Source organism: Hemicordylus capensis, chromosome 1 (genome assembly GCF_027244095.1).
Source record: "Hemicordylus capensis ecotype Gifberg chromosome 1, rHemCap1.1.pri, whole genome shotgun sequence".
Taxonomy (NCBI): Eukaryota; Metazoa; Chordata; class Lepidosauria; order Squamata; family Cordylidae; genus Hemicordylus; species Hemicordylus capensis.
Window position 1 is genome coordinate 131670692 of NC_069657.1, and position 17739 is coordinate 131688430.

The window sequence follows — 17739 nt, forward strand, 5'->3', positions numbered from 1 at the left end:
AACCTGAACTAAAGCCATCCTGAAACCAGCTTTGAACTGAAATCAGATGTATCAGACTTGCTAGAAACAATTCAAATATTAAAATTCTAAGTATGGTTCATTCATTATTTTGTAACTGTCAAGGCATTCCATTTGTCTCAGTGTCATAATGGATGCTCAAAGGTTTGGATATCAAATTTGGATTTGGATGTGCACGGAACCGTGTTTTGGTTTTGGTGTTTTTGGCAGTTTTGTTCTAATTCAAACAAAATTAAAACCAAACCACTGCATGGCAAACACTAGCAGTTTGGTGCATTCAACTGAACTGGGTTGAATTGGTTCAACCCAGTTCAATGGACTATGCCTTTAAAGGGGAATCCAATGAGGATTCCCAATTACAAGCAAGGGGGATCCTGCCTTTAAAAGGCTTCGAAGTGTGGCAAGGGCAGGTGGCAAGATGGCACCTTACCACCACTGGTGGAACAGCTCCTCTAAACCTCGACGCTTCCCCCAGCAGCACAGCAGTTCTGGCTTCTGCACATGTGTGGAGGCCAGAACCACGTGGCCACTATGTGGGCCAGGCTGCTGGGGAGAGCACCGGGGTTTAGAGGAGGCACCGCTGCTGGCAAGGTGCCCTCTCACCATCCCCCAGCCACCCTTAGAAGCCTTTTAAAGGTAAGATTCCCCTTTGCACTGGATTCTCATTTGCAAGCATAGCCCATTGAACCAGTCTATACCGGATCAGGCCCAGTTCAGTTCAAACTCGGACTGGCTGCCTTTTAAAAACAAAACAAAAAAAACATGATGAACATGTTTTCACTGAAACAGAGCACTTCTGGAGCCTGAGGTGAGTGCCAAAAATTCTCTTGCTCTTGCAGAAGGGCTAGCACTGCATGTACACTGTTGGTACAAACACACATGCAACATCAGGATGTCAGCCACTGAATCCACATCCCCTGTCAAAGTCTAATGTGTTCAATAAAAACCAAGACCATATTGACTAACCTATGAGATAACCTTTCATGTACATTAATGAATTGTTGCAAATAACATACTCACAGATCTGACAACATCTGTCCGGAGTAGTTTCAATGGTTCCCTATTTTGAACAGAAAGTTAATAATATTTCAGATGCTAATATTACTTATTCACCCTTTCTTTCTTTCTTTCTTTCTTTCTTTCTTTCTTTCTTTCTTTCTTTATTTATTTATTTATTTATTTTTAGGAACACAGGAACAGCCTTGCTGGACCAGGCCTAAGAGCTGTCTAGTCCAGCATCCTGTTTCCCACAGTGGCCCACCAGGTGCCCCTGGGCAGCAGTGTTCTCTCTAATTTTTCCCCTCTGTGTGTGGAATTAGTTTTGTTCTGGGCAGCATTATCAAAGCAGTATGTGTGCATGTGCATTCAGAGTGGAGCCTTCCTAATTCAACCTGAGCAGAATCTAAAATTAACTGAGTGGACATCAAAAAATGTGTGAGTGCATGCATGCCTTAGAGGGAACTCTTCTGGGAAGCCCAAAAACAGGAGATGAAGGCTTGCCCCCTCCCCCACCACTGCTGTCTTGCTGGTATTCGGAAGTATCCTGCCTCTGAACCTGGAGGTAGCCTTTATTTAACAAGAGTAGTAACCACTGTTAGACCTGCCTTGCAGAATTTGTTTAAACCTCACTTAAAGCCATACAAGTTTGTGGCCATCACCACATCCTGTGGCAGAGAATTCCATAGATTAAATATGCACTGTGTGGAAAAATTACTTCTTTTTATCAGTTCTAAATTTCCTGGCAATCAGTTTGCTGGGATGACCCCTAGTTCTAGGGTTGTGACAGAGGAAAAAGAACATCTCCCTATCCATTCCCTCAACACCATGCATAATTTTGTAAACCTCTATCATGTATCCTTTTAGTCATTTTCTCCCTAAACTAAAAAGCCCCAAATGTTGTAGCTGACAAAGCATCTCATGCATAGGGGTGTTCAAACATCATCTATATATCTATATACTTAATTCTCTTATTTATCTATATACTAAATTCTCTTAGCTGGATGTGTGGCGATGCGTGGCGGAACTCTCGTGAGAGCAGATGAGAGTTCCAATAGGGCAGGGAGAGGAGGCGGCCGTCCGGCAGGCGACCAGCGTGAGGACGGCTGGCGGGAGAAGCCCCGCTGGCCTGAGGAGGAGACCGAGGCCAGCTGGCAGGCAAAGCCCCACTGGACAGAGGAGGAGACCGAGGCTGGCCAGTGGGCAAAGCCCCGCTGGAGAGAGGAGGAGGATGGCCAGCGGATGGAAGCTACTAGGAGGAGGAGATGGGAGGCGGCAGGACGGCCTGGCCCTGGAGAAAAGGCAAACAGCCGTGGAGGAGAACCAGAGGCTGGTGGGGGGAGGAGAATGGGGCAGAATGCTTGTGGGGAGAACAGACTGGGGCTGGGGGGGAGAACGAAAGGGGGGATGCTCTGTGCTCAGTTCAGCTAGTTATCTATTGATTCATCATCAATCAGTCCATCCATCCATCCATCTTATATCCCATCCTTCTTCATGTACATGGTCCTCCTTTTCCCAGGTTATCCTCACAACTCTGAGAGCTAGACTAGCAGTTGAGACTACACTAGTTCTAAGGTAATTCTCCTGTTAAGTCCAGGGTTCAATGTTGCCTTGATGCACCATTGTCTTTGCATCCCTGCACACATATTGCTACAATGCCTTGGAATGTCACAACCTAAATTGCTCACTTCTCCCCACCTTGACTTCCAGTGACTGCAGAGAAATCAGAAACAAATTCAAGCAAACTTACAATGCAGTGCTTCACATGTTACTTCTTCAAAGCTCATACAATTGATTTGCAGATCACTATTGCAAGTTACAGCTATGGCCACTTGTTAAATGGCATTTTTTAAAAGTTTGGGCAAAAGTAAAAGGGATTGTCCTCCATGAAGAAAGGTCTATCAAGCAGCTATTAGACATAACAGCTAAATTAATGTCTATGTTTAGAAGCAAAATACTTTTGAATACCAGATGGTAGGGACAAAGAACAGGAGAAGGCCACCACTGCATACCTTATTTGGGCCTCACACAAACAAGATGTGATCCTTTTCTGTTCTTATGCCACAGCCAAAGTCAATTACCTCCCCCATATTTTCTAAAATATTTTCTCTCTATATAGATACATTTCCCTCCCCACTCCAAAAGGGAACAATTCCCATTTTCCTCACTCATGCCTTCTGTCTTCTCTTCAGTGTTCCTTTAAGCTAAAGTGGATATGTGCGCGTTAGCTTAACCAATGTCCCTCTTCTCCTGGCTCCATCACCAATTGCAAGAAAAAGCGGGGAAAGACAAATTTTTAAAAAGTTTTGAGCCAGCCTGTTTCAATATTATTATTTTAAAAATGTATACCCTACTTTTTTCCATCAGGATATAGCAGAATAAAATTAGCAGAGGGGGCAGAAAAACGGAACCAGCTAAAAATGTAAAGCAGGTCGGCAAAAAAATATCAGGAGATATTGGCACAGGCCTATTGGAGCCAAATACTTTGGGGTTTGCACCAGTATAATTACCCTACTTGCTCTCCACTGTGAAGAACAGTGTGGGCACTGGGGCGGCCCTTTGACCCATGGTGCAGGGTGGAAGTGTACACCGTGGACCCCTTTAACACACATCGTCTTACTGCAAGACAACCAAGAAGGCAGGAATGGACTAATGTTGCTCTTCGGTCAGCCTCTTCCTATTTAGACCATGAAGTCAATTATTCATACAGGGCTGGCTATTAAAATTTTTGATTCGACTGGTAAAAGCAACACAAGCCATAGAAATACTCACTGGAATACAGTTTGCTTGATCAAACACTGGGCAGGTTTTTACGGTGCTAGTCAGAACAAATTGATCTGATAATCTGGTGCATCTGTACTGAGTACAGTTATCCTGTGGATCCTTGTAGCTCTCCCCAACCTGAACAACAAAAGAGAATACCCTGAAATAGGCATCATTGTGCAAAAGAACTTGTTCTTAAGTTCTTTACTACTATTGGAAGTAGATATTTAAGAGGAGGAAGAAGGCATGCAATTCCCATAGAAAATTACAGTGCATACTGAAAACCAAACAGGTCAGCTTTAACCCTGAAAAAGCTCACATATGTAGTTTCTAGATTATACCACTGAATATTTTTTTAAAGGTGCAGAAGATTTGATTTCTATCCAGAAGCTCACAGTAAAACCATGCATCGTCAAATTGTCAAACGAATATTCCTTCTTTTTCCTAGTAGCTGCTTTGCAAACATCGTTCTCCCCCACCCCTTTCCCCCACTTTTGGTCTTACTAAATTAAGTCTGGATAAAAGCACCTTCATTCCATTTTACAGATTGCAGACTGGAACCTTTCTGGTAAGCCTTGCAACATTTCTCTCTCTCTCTCTCTCTCATCCCTACCCTTTTTGCTTAACATACACTCTGAATAAGAATTCTGATGAACTCAAAAGCTTGTTCAATATGATGAGACATTTTGGTTGATTATAATAAAGCCATTATCTTTCTGTTGCTTTAAAACGGATATTAAGGCACACATATGAATGACAGATTTATTAAAAGCACAAAATAGAGGAATTTTAAGTGCCAAACTAGACTGGGCAGTCATCATGCAATTTGGCTCTCCATGTGTATTTCTGGTAAAGTAAGTAGCAGCTCATGGGGTCAGAATTGGCATCAAGATAGGCTTGGGGGAAGACTTTAATTCTTTCCCCCAACTGTGGTCCCAATCTGGATCCATCCCCATTTAGCTGCTAGTTGCTCTGGGTGCAAATAGCAAATATTTGCCCTCCAAGAACAAATAACAGCCACAGGAAGAGCGGTTGGGAATCCAGACCCAGACCATGGTTGGGGCATCCACCTTTACTGCAGTCCTGATCCAGAATTCCCCCCATAGCTGCTACACAGAGATGGGCCTTCTGGGTTACTGCCCAAGATTGTGGAATGCACTCCCTGTTGAGATACAATCCTCCCCATCTCTGGCAATTTAAAAAAAACACACATCTGAAAACTCATCTTTTCACTCAAGCTTTCTCAGCTTTTAAAAATTGTCTATTTTAATTTTATGGTTGATTTTAAATTGTTGAATTGTTTTAACTTTTAATATGTGTTTTAATTCTTTTATGTTAACTGCCCAGAGATGAAAGTTTGGGTGGTATACAAGCAAAACCAATCCTAGGAGGATCATTAATATCATGCATCATTAATATCATGACTAGTTCAGCTGTAAGAATTTGTTCCTCTTTAGATTTATATACATTTTTTGTATATAAAAAATAGAACACTGAATCTGACATATACACTCCAAAAAATCTGTTTTTGTTGCAGTTCTCTTTTTAATGTTTTAACTTATGCAATAAAAAAGGTCTGGAGAGAAGTAAAGAATTTTTTTTATATCAAAGACTACAACAATCACTCGATAACACTTATTTTCTTCATCAGAAGATTCCTCCTCTTCAGTATTTATATATCACCTATATAATACTGAAGAATAGAGAGGCTGGAAACCATGCTAACACACCCCTGCTAACTTGGCAAAGAGGCACCTTTTAATGTGGTGATTCTCTTTATTTAGCAGGGGAGAGTAACTGGCCCTATCCACCCCCAGCACAGCATCCCTTCAGTGGCTGTTGCTGGAGTCTCTTATGTTTATTTTAGATTGTGAGCCCGTTGGAGACAGGGATCCATTTTATTTATTTATTATTTCTCTGTGCTTCGCCCCAAGCCATTTTTGGGAGGGCAGTATAGAAATCGAATGAATGAATGAATGAATAAAATATATGATTGAGAGGAAATATAATAAATTTGTTTCAGCCATATATTGCCAATCAATAAAAGATCAAGCAAAGTTAAGGGTTTATCTATCAGAGATTATTTGTCATACTGGCTGTAAAATATAACGTCAGGTTTACAATATCCTTCGCCTCTCTACAGGATGAGCCATAACGGCTAGAGCAGTCAAAAAAGGCCCCTTTTCTTGTACAGTTATTCTAATGTAGGTGATAATGATATTGGCTCTCAGCAGAGACAAGACAGTTATTTGAGCATTGGTTTGATCACTGGCAGGGGTGTAGCAAGGTTGGAATAGACCCTGGGACAAAAAGTGAAGAAGGGCCACTACCAGATTCCTAGATGTTGTGGACTACAACTCCCATAATAACCAAGCAAAAGCCATTGCAGCTGGGGATTCTGGGACTTGTAGTCAACAACATCTGGGAATCCCTGTTAGAGGGAACACTGGCCATTACCCGCTCCGCTCCCCACCTTCTTTTTCAGAAAGGTGCAAGGGGGGAAGCAAAGAGCAAGCTGACAGCCAGCTGGTGCTCTCTCTCTCTCTCTCTCATTTTGGAATGTGTAAATTGTCTAACTGTTGCCACTCTCTTATTTCAGGTAGCCATTTACTGTTGCGAAAAAGAATGTTTTTAAAGTACATCATCCTCCAAATAGTGCTTTGGTGCTGGCTATGCAATATGGTCCATGGTAACAATGCAGTTACAGGTAACAATGCAATTACAATGTGTAGACATACCCCAACAATCACTATTCCAGATGGAAGTTTTGCTGTGCAAGCCACCTGCATGCATTCGCCACAGCATTTCCCTTCTTCGCTGAAATAGCGGAAACCCTGAAGACACAGATACACTGACTGTTTAACTATCATGCTTGCTATTTGCTTGAAACACAGATTCTCACCATTCCAAAACCCCACAAATGCTCCCATGTGCCCATGGAGCTCTGGTGTTTGCATGCTGCTGATCCACTTCTATAGAGGAGACAGGTCTGAGCATGCAAAGGAATGCACACATGCAGAATTGCTCCTTCCAGCGCAGTGAATGGAGAAGGAAAGGCCTTACAAGTAGAAGAACTCTGTTGTGTATATCATTTCTCCTGCATCCATAGCAAATTATTAGGTCAGTTCACCTGGCTAAGGTGTGTTATGCATCTTCATTGACTTTAGTGTTCTGCACTTAAAATTCTGAATATAATGCACTCCCCTATTACAGAAATAACTTGAATTCAGGGGCATAACTACCATTAGGCAAAGGGAGGCAGTCGTCTTGGCGCCCCACTGCCTCAAGGGGCCCCCCAGAGGCGCATCACATCACTCCCTACCTGCCCATGTTGCACCCCCTATGAATTATGTTGAGTCTCTTGGAGATCGGCAGGAGCAGAGAGTAAAAAAAACTCGATTCAATGTGAACTGGATATTCACCGTATTCATAATGGGGATGTGAGTATGAGTGCACTATAGATTGTGAAGTGTGTTTGTGTGTGTATATCAGCAAGGGGCCCATTTTAAAATCTTGTCTCTGGGCCCCCTCCAACCTTGCTACGCCCCTGCTTGAATTCATGAGAATTCCCGCAACAGAAAAAGAGACATAGTACTGAGGAGTTCAAAGAAGGCAAACGTTCATCTTGTACCGGGGAGCAGAAATTCATGAGAGCCACACCACTCAATTCAGGGAGCCACACTGATCCACAATTTGCCCTTCATGATCTTGTCCATTCTATTAGTTTAAGAGTATCTAGATCAAGATGAAGCCCATATGAAGCAGCCATATGTGGGTCTACAGTTAGGGACCAGCTTCAGAATGCTTTGCCCAGACCTGGGTATGTCAGATTCCTATCTTCAGTTGTTTTCTCCCTGCTCTTTTACATGTACCAAGCCAGAGGTCGCCAGTTCGAATCCCTGCTGGTATGTTTCCCAGACTATGGGAAACACCTATATTGGGCAGCAGTGATATAGGAAGATGCTGAAAGGCATCCTCTCGTACTGCGCGGGAGGAGGCAATGGTAAACCCCTCCTGTATTCTACCAAAGACAACCACAGGGCTCTGTGGGCGCCAGGAGTCGACACCAAATCGACTGCACACTTTACCTTTACTTTATATACATATCGAGCCCAATCATATACCATGGGGGAACAATTCCTTATGGAAAATTCCCCTCAGCATACCTTTCTGGGTCCATTTTTGCGGGGGGAATCATGACAAGTGAGCCATTCTGTAACCAGTTGCTGTTCATTACACCTATTTAAGCATCTGCTATATTATACTTTGTGTGTGGGGGGGGCGGGTAAATAGAGTACAGGTGGCCCTTGATATTTGCAGAAGTTCCATTCCCACCAATTTCCATGGATAACAAAACTGCAAATAAAAAGACCTTGTGAGGAGATTCTCACGATCGGCAAAAAGTGGGCTAAGGGAGCCTAGCCAACTTTTTACCGATCATGTGCTGCAACAGGAACCTCGCAGTTGCTGGCAGCAAACCTCCTAAAGGACCCCTCCCCTTAGGTGAGGTTAACGGAGCGAGCACTCCATTAACCTCATTGTTTTGATCGTGTGTTGCTTCGGCGCAGCTCCATGCCCCAGCAACACACGAGGAGACCCCTGCCAGGAGGCTGAAACAAGCCTCCTGGCCCTGGGGTCTCTCCTGGATGCCTCACGCACTCGTGCGGGGCATCCTGGAACTTCCGGGGGCCACGCAGCCCCCGATCCCCGCAGCCCTGTGACAGAGCTGGCAGTTGTGTGGGCAGCCGATCCGTCCACCCAGGGCTGCAGTTGTAATTGTCTGTGGGGGGAGTGGGCTAAGCCCGCTCTCCCCGCAAACCCTTTTCCCTCTGTGTCTATGAGGATTGGTGGCTTAGGTTTCTTGAGCTTTAAAAAACCTCAAAAAGCAGGGAAGTGGCAGAAATATGGGTAGAAAAGCATAGCACCTTGTTCTCCGGGTCTTCAGGAATGCCCCCCAAATCCTCTTATTTTTCAATTAAAATATTTTAAAATATATAAAAAATAGCCACAAAATGGATCTGCTCTTCAAAATGACAGCTGGAAATGAAATCAGAATTTATTTCCGGCTACTCGGGAACCACAGATAGACAAAAATAGCCTATATCTCATGCCACAGATAAAGAAACTGGGAGGCTGTTCTCACAAACAACCAAGCCCAGGCTTTGGCATCCAAACCTGAGCTTGGTTCCCCATGAGAACCGCCTGGATCAACATGGATCTGGGCAGTGCCATAGCACCAAACCCGCTTTCAACCGGGTTTAATGGAATGAGCTCACCATTAATCGAGGCTCCAGGATCGTGTATCAGCATGGGTTGCTTGCAACCCATCACACGGAGCATTGTGGGATTCCGCTGGCCTCCAGAACATTGCATTGGTTGCTGCCAATGACCAACTTGGGTCAGTCTGGTATTGTCTGCAGGGAAGGTAGGCTTAACCCTGCCTTCCCATGCCCACACGATCATGTGAAGGTCCCCCGGGTTTCTATGACCCATACGTAGATACATGAAATTGCAGTCTGCAAAACCGTGGATCACGAGGGCCTCCTGTAATCACACATTAACAATTGCACTTGCTGTGGACTGGGAGTAAGACTAACAGAGACAGCAGCACAACAGAAAGTAGCCCCTAATCAGAGTACTCACTTTTTGACATTCAGTAAGACATTGTATTGGAGTGCACTTAATTTGATTGGTTTTTGTCTTAGAATCTTGTATATCAGTGCAAACACATTCATCACAGGAGTCTGATTGTACCAATGACCCAGGCTTAAAGAGAAAAAGCAAAAAGAGAGAATTCAGCATGTTAACTCAGAAATGGTTCTGAAAAATAGGGAGTCAGTGAAAGACTGTTAGCAATAGATATTATACAATTCTGGGCTCCCCCCACCCCCACACACACTTATGAAAATGGGATTCCTTATTTTTTGTATCACTTTGATAGTCCCTGCACCAATGTTTTAGAAGAAGATACACCAGGAAGCTTTTCACATGGGGCTTTTGAAGCCCTTTAATTCGCATCTCCTCTGGAATGGAGGGGGTGCATTCACATAGTTAGATTTACCCTGAAGTCCCAGAGAGTTATTGGGAAGCAGTTCACACACAATTCGGGTTTTTCACTGTGCATTAGAGTGTAACCCGATCTATATCCAGGGTAAAAAAATCCACTCTTTGCGTCTGGTTTTGGGGACAACTTCGAGTTTGCAGTAAAGCCTCCCCATAAACCCACAGTAAAACCTGCTGTGCATAAAAGCCCCAGGTATATTGTTCCCAGCTACTGAAGGCATGAAAGAAAGACAGAAAGACAGAAAGAAAGCCTAAATCAATTTACCTCAAATAGAAACTTTTACAGCTGCCAAATTATAACAGAGAAAGGATATGGATAAGATCACTTAATATTGACAATAAAGTCATAAAGTCCAAATACTTTAATCTGATTTCAGAGGAAAACATTATTATGAATGTTAAGAACTGGAATGCTCACATAAACTGGCATCTTCTCTATAGAGTTGTTTAACAATTATGGGTGGATAGCTAAAGCTATAACCTCATAGTGTGATATGGTAAGCAGCAGTTCTTACCCGATACTCAGTTCCATTAGATACACAAACGCCTTTTGGTACTGTAAGTAAAATAAACAAAAGCATGCTCAGAATGTTTGAATCTTCTGCTCTATGAGCATTATGGGCTGTTTTTCAGTTTTCTGCCATACAGGTTGTAAATAGCCACACTGGCAAATTAGCAAACAGCACTTTGAATAGATCCAAATGGTCACAATCATAGGATGCATCCTGTCATCCTCGGAATGCAATGTGCTGTGCAATCCTATGCATTTTACTCAGAAGTAAATCCTGTTGTGTTCAATGGGGCTTACTCCCAAGTCATGTGCATAGGGTTGTAGCCTTAGAATTATGTGCTTCCACTTAAAAATAATGATTTGGAACTTGGTACTTACTACAGGAATAAATAGGACAACATCCAGCCTCAGGAGTGGTTCTTACAGATTGGAAGCCTGGGTGACATTGCCTTGTGGTCACAGAACAGGACCTCACATCACATTCTGTAAATAAAGTGATAGATAAAATGAAGGCATTCCCTTTTTGTTTCTTTTATCCAGATGATGTGGGCATAATAGTCCTCTCACTTTAAGACCTGTAAACATCTGCCTTAAAAAAAAAAGAAAAGCAAAAGGTTTTAGGGATAATTTTCTGGATTATCCATCTTCCATATTCATAGTGAAATGGTACAGAGAGGGCAGCATAGATTCTCAGTCCTGAAAATATACATGCCTTTATTCTACCATGGAAAAGATACCTCTAAGGCTAGGAAAAGCATTTGCTTACCACACACTGTCTCCATGCAGCAGGGATCTTTTGAATTCAGCCGGACTGTAGGCACAAACCCTTCCTTAGTGCAAATGATTGGTGGAGACTTTGGACAAATGTGGGGTGAACAAGAAATGTCCAGTGTGTCCTTGCTGCAAGTGCAGGTCTGACAGTCTTTTTCCCAATGTTCTCCTGGCTGCAGAAATGTAAAATTAATAACTTTTTTTTTTAAAGGAGCAAAAAAATAGGAGCCACATTGTGGGTGGGTGGATGGGAGTGCTTCTCAGGACAATAGCACACATAAGAAGGTAGAGTTTAATTTCCCCCCTTGTACTGTGGTCCTGACAAAAAATTGCCTAGCTGTTCTCTGCTTTGCTCCCAGAGTAAACCGTAGCCTAGACGGAATTTTTGCTGGGGTCACAGTGCAAGGGGAAAGGATTCAACTCCCCTTCCCAGTGCTTCACAGTCCTGGTCCTGATCAGACTCCACTGTCCCCTGGGGCTCCTACTATTACGCATTTGACATGACATATAGCGTGGCCCTGACTTGCCCAAAGTTACCTACTGAATCCATAACCAGTGTGGGGCTTGAATTCCAGTCTTGCATGTCCATGTGACACTTTCTACCAACTGAGCCATAATAGTTCTAGTGGGGTATTTATATAGGACAATTTTTTGCATCATATTACCTCCAAAAAAGACTCATGAATTGTCAAGATGCCCGAAGATACATATATAAACCCTTCCTACATGACATTTTTAGAAGCAGGAATAACATTCAAGAAGACTTCAGTTGGCGGGGGGCGGGGGTGGGCTTTCTGCAAGCAGAAGGGCATATTTTGGACCAAGCCTATGTAAACTTTACAGGTTGAAATCACAATATAGAATGTGATTCAGGGTATATTTTGCCTGAGAACTCTTCCTTACCTGTCTCAATAGTCCATCAGGTCCTGTGCAGCCTACAAATTAGGACAATTAGAATGTCAGGAAGACAATGTCAAAGTGACAAAAGCATAGACAGGATCATATCTAAACCAGGGCCCCAGTAAATAAAACAGTGCATTTGGAAGACCATGAGACAAATAAATTGCTCATATTTAGTGTCTTCAGTTTCTTTGCTTTGTCATTATCCAAAGCTTGTTCTCGGGCATTTAAGCTAAGCTGGCCCACTTTCTTTCCTTAGTGCTGGCCTCACTCCCTCTGTATCTCTTCTAAGTTCCACTAGCACAGAGTACTACAAACATTATGCATAAGGGATTTCTAATGCTCGCCCTGATATGGGCATTTTGGACCCAATGTATTTTCAACAATACCCTTCTTTTCCTTACCACAGATGGAAACACAAACACTGTCATGATAATTCAACTGGATCATTCCATCAGGGCAGAAGCATCCTTCAACAAGTATTCCTTCTTGAGTGTCATGTAGTGGTGCATCAGTTCTGACAGCATTTTGTCTGCAGAATTATGCATGGTAAAATAAGTATCACTGTTTAAGGCTATCTGTTTAAGGCTAAGTATCCATTTGTTTAAGGCTAAAATCTTTTCATGTCCTTCTTTGGGAAAGCTTTTTATGTCCTACCTTGGCGGGGAGGATCAGATTATTTTGCGGTAATCTTGTCAATGCACTCACAATAGTACATCCTTTCATTTAAAAACATATTTTATTTCGTTAGATTTTTAATTCATCAAATCTTTGAGGATTCAAAAAGAGGACCAACATTAGAAACATCTGGTCAAATCAATTATATATTTCACCATGACCAACACCACCACAAACAGCTATTAAAAGAAGAAAAGGTGCTAATGAAATCTGGCATTTCCAAACTTTAGCCATGCCCAAACTGGGGATAAAGCAACCATTTCTGCTCCATTTTTAATGTCTGGTCGAGATGAAAATGGAACAGAGATTTTACTAAAATCTGGTAAAATCCCAATAATGTTGCTGAGTCATAAAGGAACCTTGAAAATGATTTTTAATTAATGAGGAAAAAGACTAACTTTCAGAAGTCCTGTTTTGTCCCCTTTCCCCTCGTAAAACAATTAAGCATTATGGGGGGAATTCAGCTATCTCTAGGAAGACTCCATCATTCATCCATATGTTAGTGGTACCTGGAAAGATACAGCTCCAGCAAATTCTTCCAAATAAATACATAGTACAGCCCATTTTAACAAGAAGTGGGGAAAGCCCCAATAAAGGAAAATCAGCAGGAGGGGTGGGTTGCAAAATGCATGTCCAAATCATATCATTTATATTGCTAAGGGATATCTCTCTGTTATAACTGAGCCAAAATGAGGTGAGGATTGAATCTAGCAAATATTTTGAAGCCCTTCAAAAAGCACCACCTCATTTTCAGGAAGCATTCAAAAGGCACAAAAAGTTTACATAAATATAGGGAATATATCTCTGTTTGCTTAGCTGCACTCTGCTGTGGCAGTGAAACCACTGCACCGCTTAATAGGAAAACAGGAATGTATACTCCAATATGCTTTTTTGATTAGTGCTAATGTTGTTTATTACCACCAGTATATTGGCCTTAATAGCATGTTTGCTTAAAGCACATTCCAGTGTGCATTCTAACATGGCTAGAGATGGCTTGCTTGATGGCAGTGTGGCTTTGTTTGCTCTGAATGATATTACCATGTAGACAATTTTGATTGGATCCATGACATCATCACATTCACTACATGTTCACTGATTAGCTGGGATCACATGGTGAAGAAGACAATGACCTATAGAGGGTTTTTTAAAAGGCACCAAAGCTGCAGCAGATAAGAGGAACAATGGTTGCAAAAAGCGTGAACACTAGTATGAAAAAGTGGCAAATTCCCCATCCCCACCCCAAGAAGCTTTTCATATACTTTTTTGCCTTGGAAATATTTGAAGACAAAAATTCAGCAAAGCTTCAATTATAGTATTCTGTTGTATTCTATCCGGTATATTTTATGTTTTGTTGTTTAGAAGTTTGTCCCAGTGGGGATCCTGTAGAGAGTGGGGGGGGGTGGAGTCAGAAAGGCAAAGGGAGGGAAAGGAGAAAGAGAACATGGAGTTGTTTCTGAATAAACTCTTTGTTAAATCTTTTCAAGATTACTTTGTGTTTGTGAGGGAAGCAGCAATATAACATATTCCTTTTTTTGAAAAAAGAAATAGATTGCGAATCAGGCTAACACATGGGATTTAGGGGCAAATGGCACAAATTCTTCACTGCTGCTACAATTTCAAGAAAAACCAACAGAAACTTAACAGATTTGTGCTTACTAACTCACAGATTTGCCCTATAGTGGTACTCACCCACTATAGCAAGTGAGCCTTTCCATTCTTCCACATGGTTTATAGATTTGGTCCTTAGAGCATGTGAGTTCTGTGAAACATTTACAGATTTCAGTTGGAATCCATCTACACGTGCTGCATCTTCCAAGCATAAAATAATGAATACATTTCACGAAGTGATTCCAACTGAAAAATCCCCATGCACATGAATGGAGGGGGTAGCTACACATCTGCCTCACTTTGTACATGCAGAGCTGTCCCCTACCATAGAAATGAATGGGAAAGCCATTCTTGTGGGGAAGCTCAGTGTGTGCATTTGCTCATCCTTCAGTCACTTCACTGGGGCTTCTCCACAGGTTCCAAATGAAGGCGGAAGGGCAAAAGTGACACCATTTTGAACGTGTTTCTACTGTATTTCAGCACATACCAGGCATACATGATAAGAAACGTTATTATACAACTCATTTTTCTGATTCAAAAACCACTTTAGCACTCTTTCCTGAATGTTGCAGGTAAAGGAGTTATGCTTTGTGTTCTATCCAACCATGTTATGGCAGGGTACATTGCAAGCAGCAAATGGGGGACAAATATAGTTGCGCTGCTCTTCCAGTAGTATAAAAGCCTACTTACATATATAGATACAACATAGGATACACCTCTTGGACTGTAGGATAGGATATAGGATACACCTTTTGGTCCCCTGCGAACTGAGCAATGAGGCACTTTTGGGGGGGACTTCAGCAAGATGCCCTCGGGGTGTCGACAGCACAACCTTTCCTTTCCAACTGCCATGTGAATCTGCCCTCTATTGAGATCTTCCAGAGGGGCTCTTTTCTGCATGGCACATGCCATCACTTGGTGAGGCTCAGAAAACATACACGCAGAATGGGGCCTTTTCTGTGATGGCTCTGAAACTCCTTGGTGGAAAGGATTAGTTTCCCTCCCTTCTAGTGTTTAAGAGGGCTGGTTAATCAGCATTTAATCAGGATAGTTGAATCCTGGTTAAGTGCTGGTTAACCGAAACAATTTGACCAGGATTGCCTGGAAATTCTGCATTCTCACAATCAGCTCCATGGGGCTTGCTGATCCTGATTCCATTTTTAACCAGGATCTTGTAATAATGATAGTGCAGTCATAATAGATAACATAAAGGAATTAACTCAAGAACCCACACATGGGAGGTTTTTTAACTCACCACACTTTCTGTTGGTTTTGCTTCTCCAGTCCATGCAGATCCCATGGAACCCACACATGGCTGCATAGGCCTGGAGACTTCCACATTCAGCATTCTGCTTTGGCAATGAGCATCCATCCATAACACAGGCATCATAGTAAGGCCGTGGGGGGACAGCATCATGACATTCTGTAAAGTTCCTTGTTTAATAAATAATATTGCATCATTTTTCACAATGTGAGCTGGCAACTTCATTAAAATCTGTTATTTGAGATCTTGTCCATATACTTTACATTATTCTAGGTGGGGAAATCTGTCCATAAAACGTTAACAATTCAGCACAAAATATATTTTTAAATATATGTTTATTTTAATAAGCAGCATGATCTCCCTCCACCCGCAGTATTTAATCTTTCTGAATTAGATATTCTGCTACTGCTTAATAGGTTTTATATGGATGTGTTCTATTTTATTTTATATGAAATGAAAACAATGCTGCAGGCATATCATCATAATCATCATCATTGCAACGCATTTAAAAATGACCGTTGAATTTAATTGCCTACCACTTCAATTTTAGAAAATGACAATACCTTTCCTCTGAAAATCTGATGTCTGTTGCCAGTGTCATGCTGGTGTGACATTTCATCTGCCTAAACTGCTTATTTCTTGAATATACATCCTACTTCAGAACACTTTAGCATTCTTAACCACAGTCACCTTTTTGTAGACATTCTGATGTATGTCATATTAACTGAAAGTGTGATTTACCAGATAAGTTTACATAAAGAAGGAGCAACACAAGCAGCCATTTTGGGTTGTGGTGTTCCAGTTGTAGAAGGTGCCAGATGTTGACCTGAATCACAATATCTAGCCAGAAGGTCTGTCACTTTCCAGTCCATTGCCATCTCTGTGAAAGAATCTGCAATCTTGCCATTCCTTTTCAGAGCATCATCTGTCTTTTTATTGGTGCATGTACCTGGCCAAGATAAGAAGGTCAATCCAGACAAAAGCTAAGAAGGTATAGGAATCTATAAACTCCCTGTACAAAGCAAAGTAGCAACTATTTTCTCATCATGTTTGTAATGACAATGCCTTAGCTCTCTGTCAGAAACAGTTTCACCTCTGGATTCTCCCTTAATCCCCAATTTCTCCCTCTGTTTTTTTCCTCCTGCTCCCTTTGTTCCTTATTAAAGGAACACTCATAATAAAGTAATACTCAGGCTCTTCACATGAAAATACCTAGCCGGGCTTGGGTAGGGCTGCTCATGTGGAGGGCCTGATCCCAGCACTGCCCTACCAGATAGCCTGAATATTTTACATGGCTTTTACTAAGGTAGAAGGGTGTGAACGCGCCCTTCTACTTCTGGTTGCCCGGGCTGCCGGCAGCCTGAGCAGCCATAGAGTCTGGTGGCTAGAGTGCCTGGCAGTATGGAAATCCCACAATGCACCATGCTCCTTGCGGTGCATTGTGGGATTTCTGGAGGCTGGGCTTTGTTTCCCTGGCCTCCCGATGGCCACGCCGTTCCTGGCAGCACAGCTCATGTCAGCACGTGAGCGGCATGGCTGAAGACACTGCAAGGATCATTGGGAGGGGAGGGGGAAGGTAGGTGCTATCCTGCCTCCCCCTCCCCCAGCCCTCCCCACCCTGGGTTAGAAGGTTGTGTGATGGCCTTATTGTATCCTTATTAAAGCACATAGGTTTGTACGGTTCTATTTTGTCTTTCCCGCTGTTCCCCTTCCCTTATCTCTTCACATTGTACCAAATTGTGAGCCTTCCGGGCAGGGATCTATTTGTCATCCTTTATATCCGCAGCTCAATTTTCACCCTGAGTTTCTGGGATAAAATGGGCTATGCTGCTTAATTAAGAAATAAAAGGAATGGGAAGATGTTCTTTAAAAAAAAAAAGGTTATCAGCTTCAGGGGTCTGTTCCAACTTGATATGAACAAAAAGAAAGTGAATTGGTCACAAGAAAGATTGATGCAACTTTCCTTTAAAGATATAAGGGGATGCTATATACTGATTCAGACACTTGTCCTTTTAGCTTAGTATAGTCCGCTTTGACTAGCAGCAGCTTTCCAGGTTTTCAGGTGAGGATGTTTTCCAGCTGTGCTGCCTGAGAGCTGTTGGGTGGAGGTGGCTGGAGTTGAACCTGGGCCTTCTACATGTATAGATGTGCCCCATTACTGAGTGAT

At 42.4% G+C, this 17739-nt stretch overlaps 1 protein-coding gene across 1 annotated transcript in view; it reads right to left on the minus strand.

Moving 5' to 3' along the window:
- Nucleotides 1-17739, minus strand: part of LOC128324021 (mucin-5B-like) — a 109398-nt gene that overhangs the window by 6439 nt on the left and 85220 nt on the right. The window contains exons 34-45 of the mRNA XM_053248138.1: nucleotides 16314-16521; nucleotides 15564-15742; nucleotides 14390-14459; nucleotides 12427-12554; nucleotides 12026-12057; nucleotides 11118-11295; nucleotides 10730-10834; nucleotides 10356-10396; nucleotides 9421-9543; nucleotides 6516-6611; nucleotides 3787-3915; nucleotides 1039-1078 (exon numbers count right to left, since the gene is read on the minus strand). Coding sequence (XP_053104113.1) covers nucleotides 1039-1078; nucleotides 3787-3915; nucleotides 6516-6611; nucleotides 9421-9543; nucleotides 10356-10396; nucleotides 10730-10834; nucleotides 11118-11295; nucleotides 12026-12057; nucleotides 12427-12554; nucleotides 14390-14459; nucleotides 15564-15742; nucleotides 16314-16521 — 1329 coding nt within the window. The remainder of the gene's footprint in view (nucleotides 1-1038; nucleotides 1079-3786; nucleotides 3916-6515; nucleotides 6612-9420; nucleotides 9544-10355; nucleotides 10397-10729; nucleotides 10835-11117; nucleotides 11296-12025; nucleotides 12058-12426; nucleotides 12555-14389; nucleotides 14460-15563; nucleotides 15743-16313; nucleotides 16522-17739) is intronic.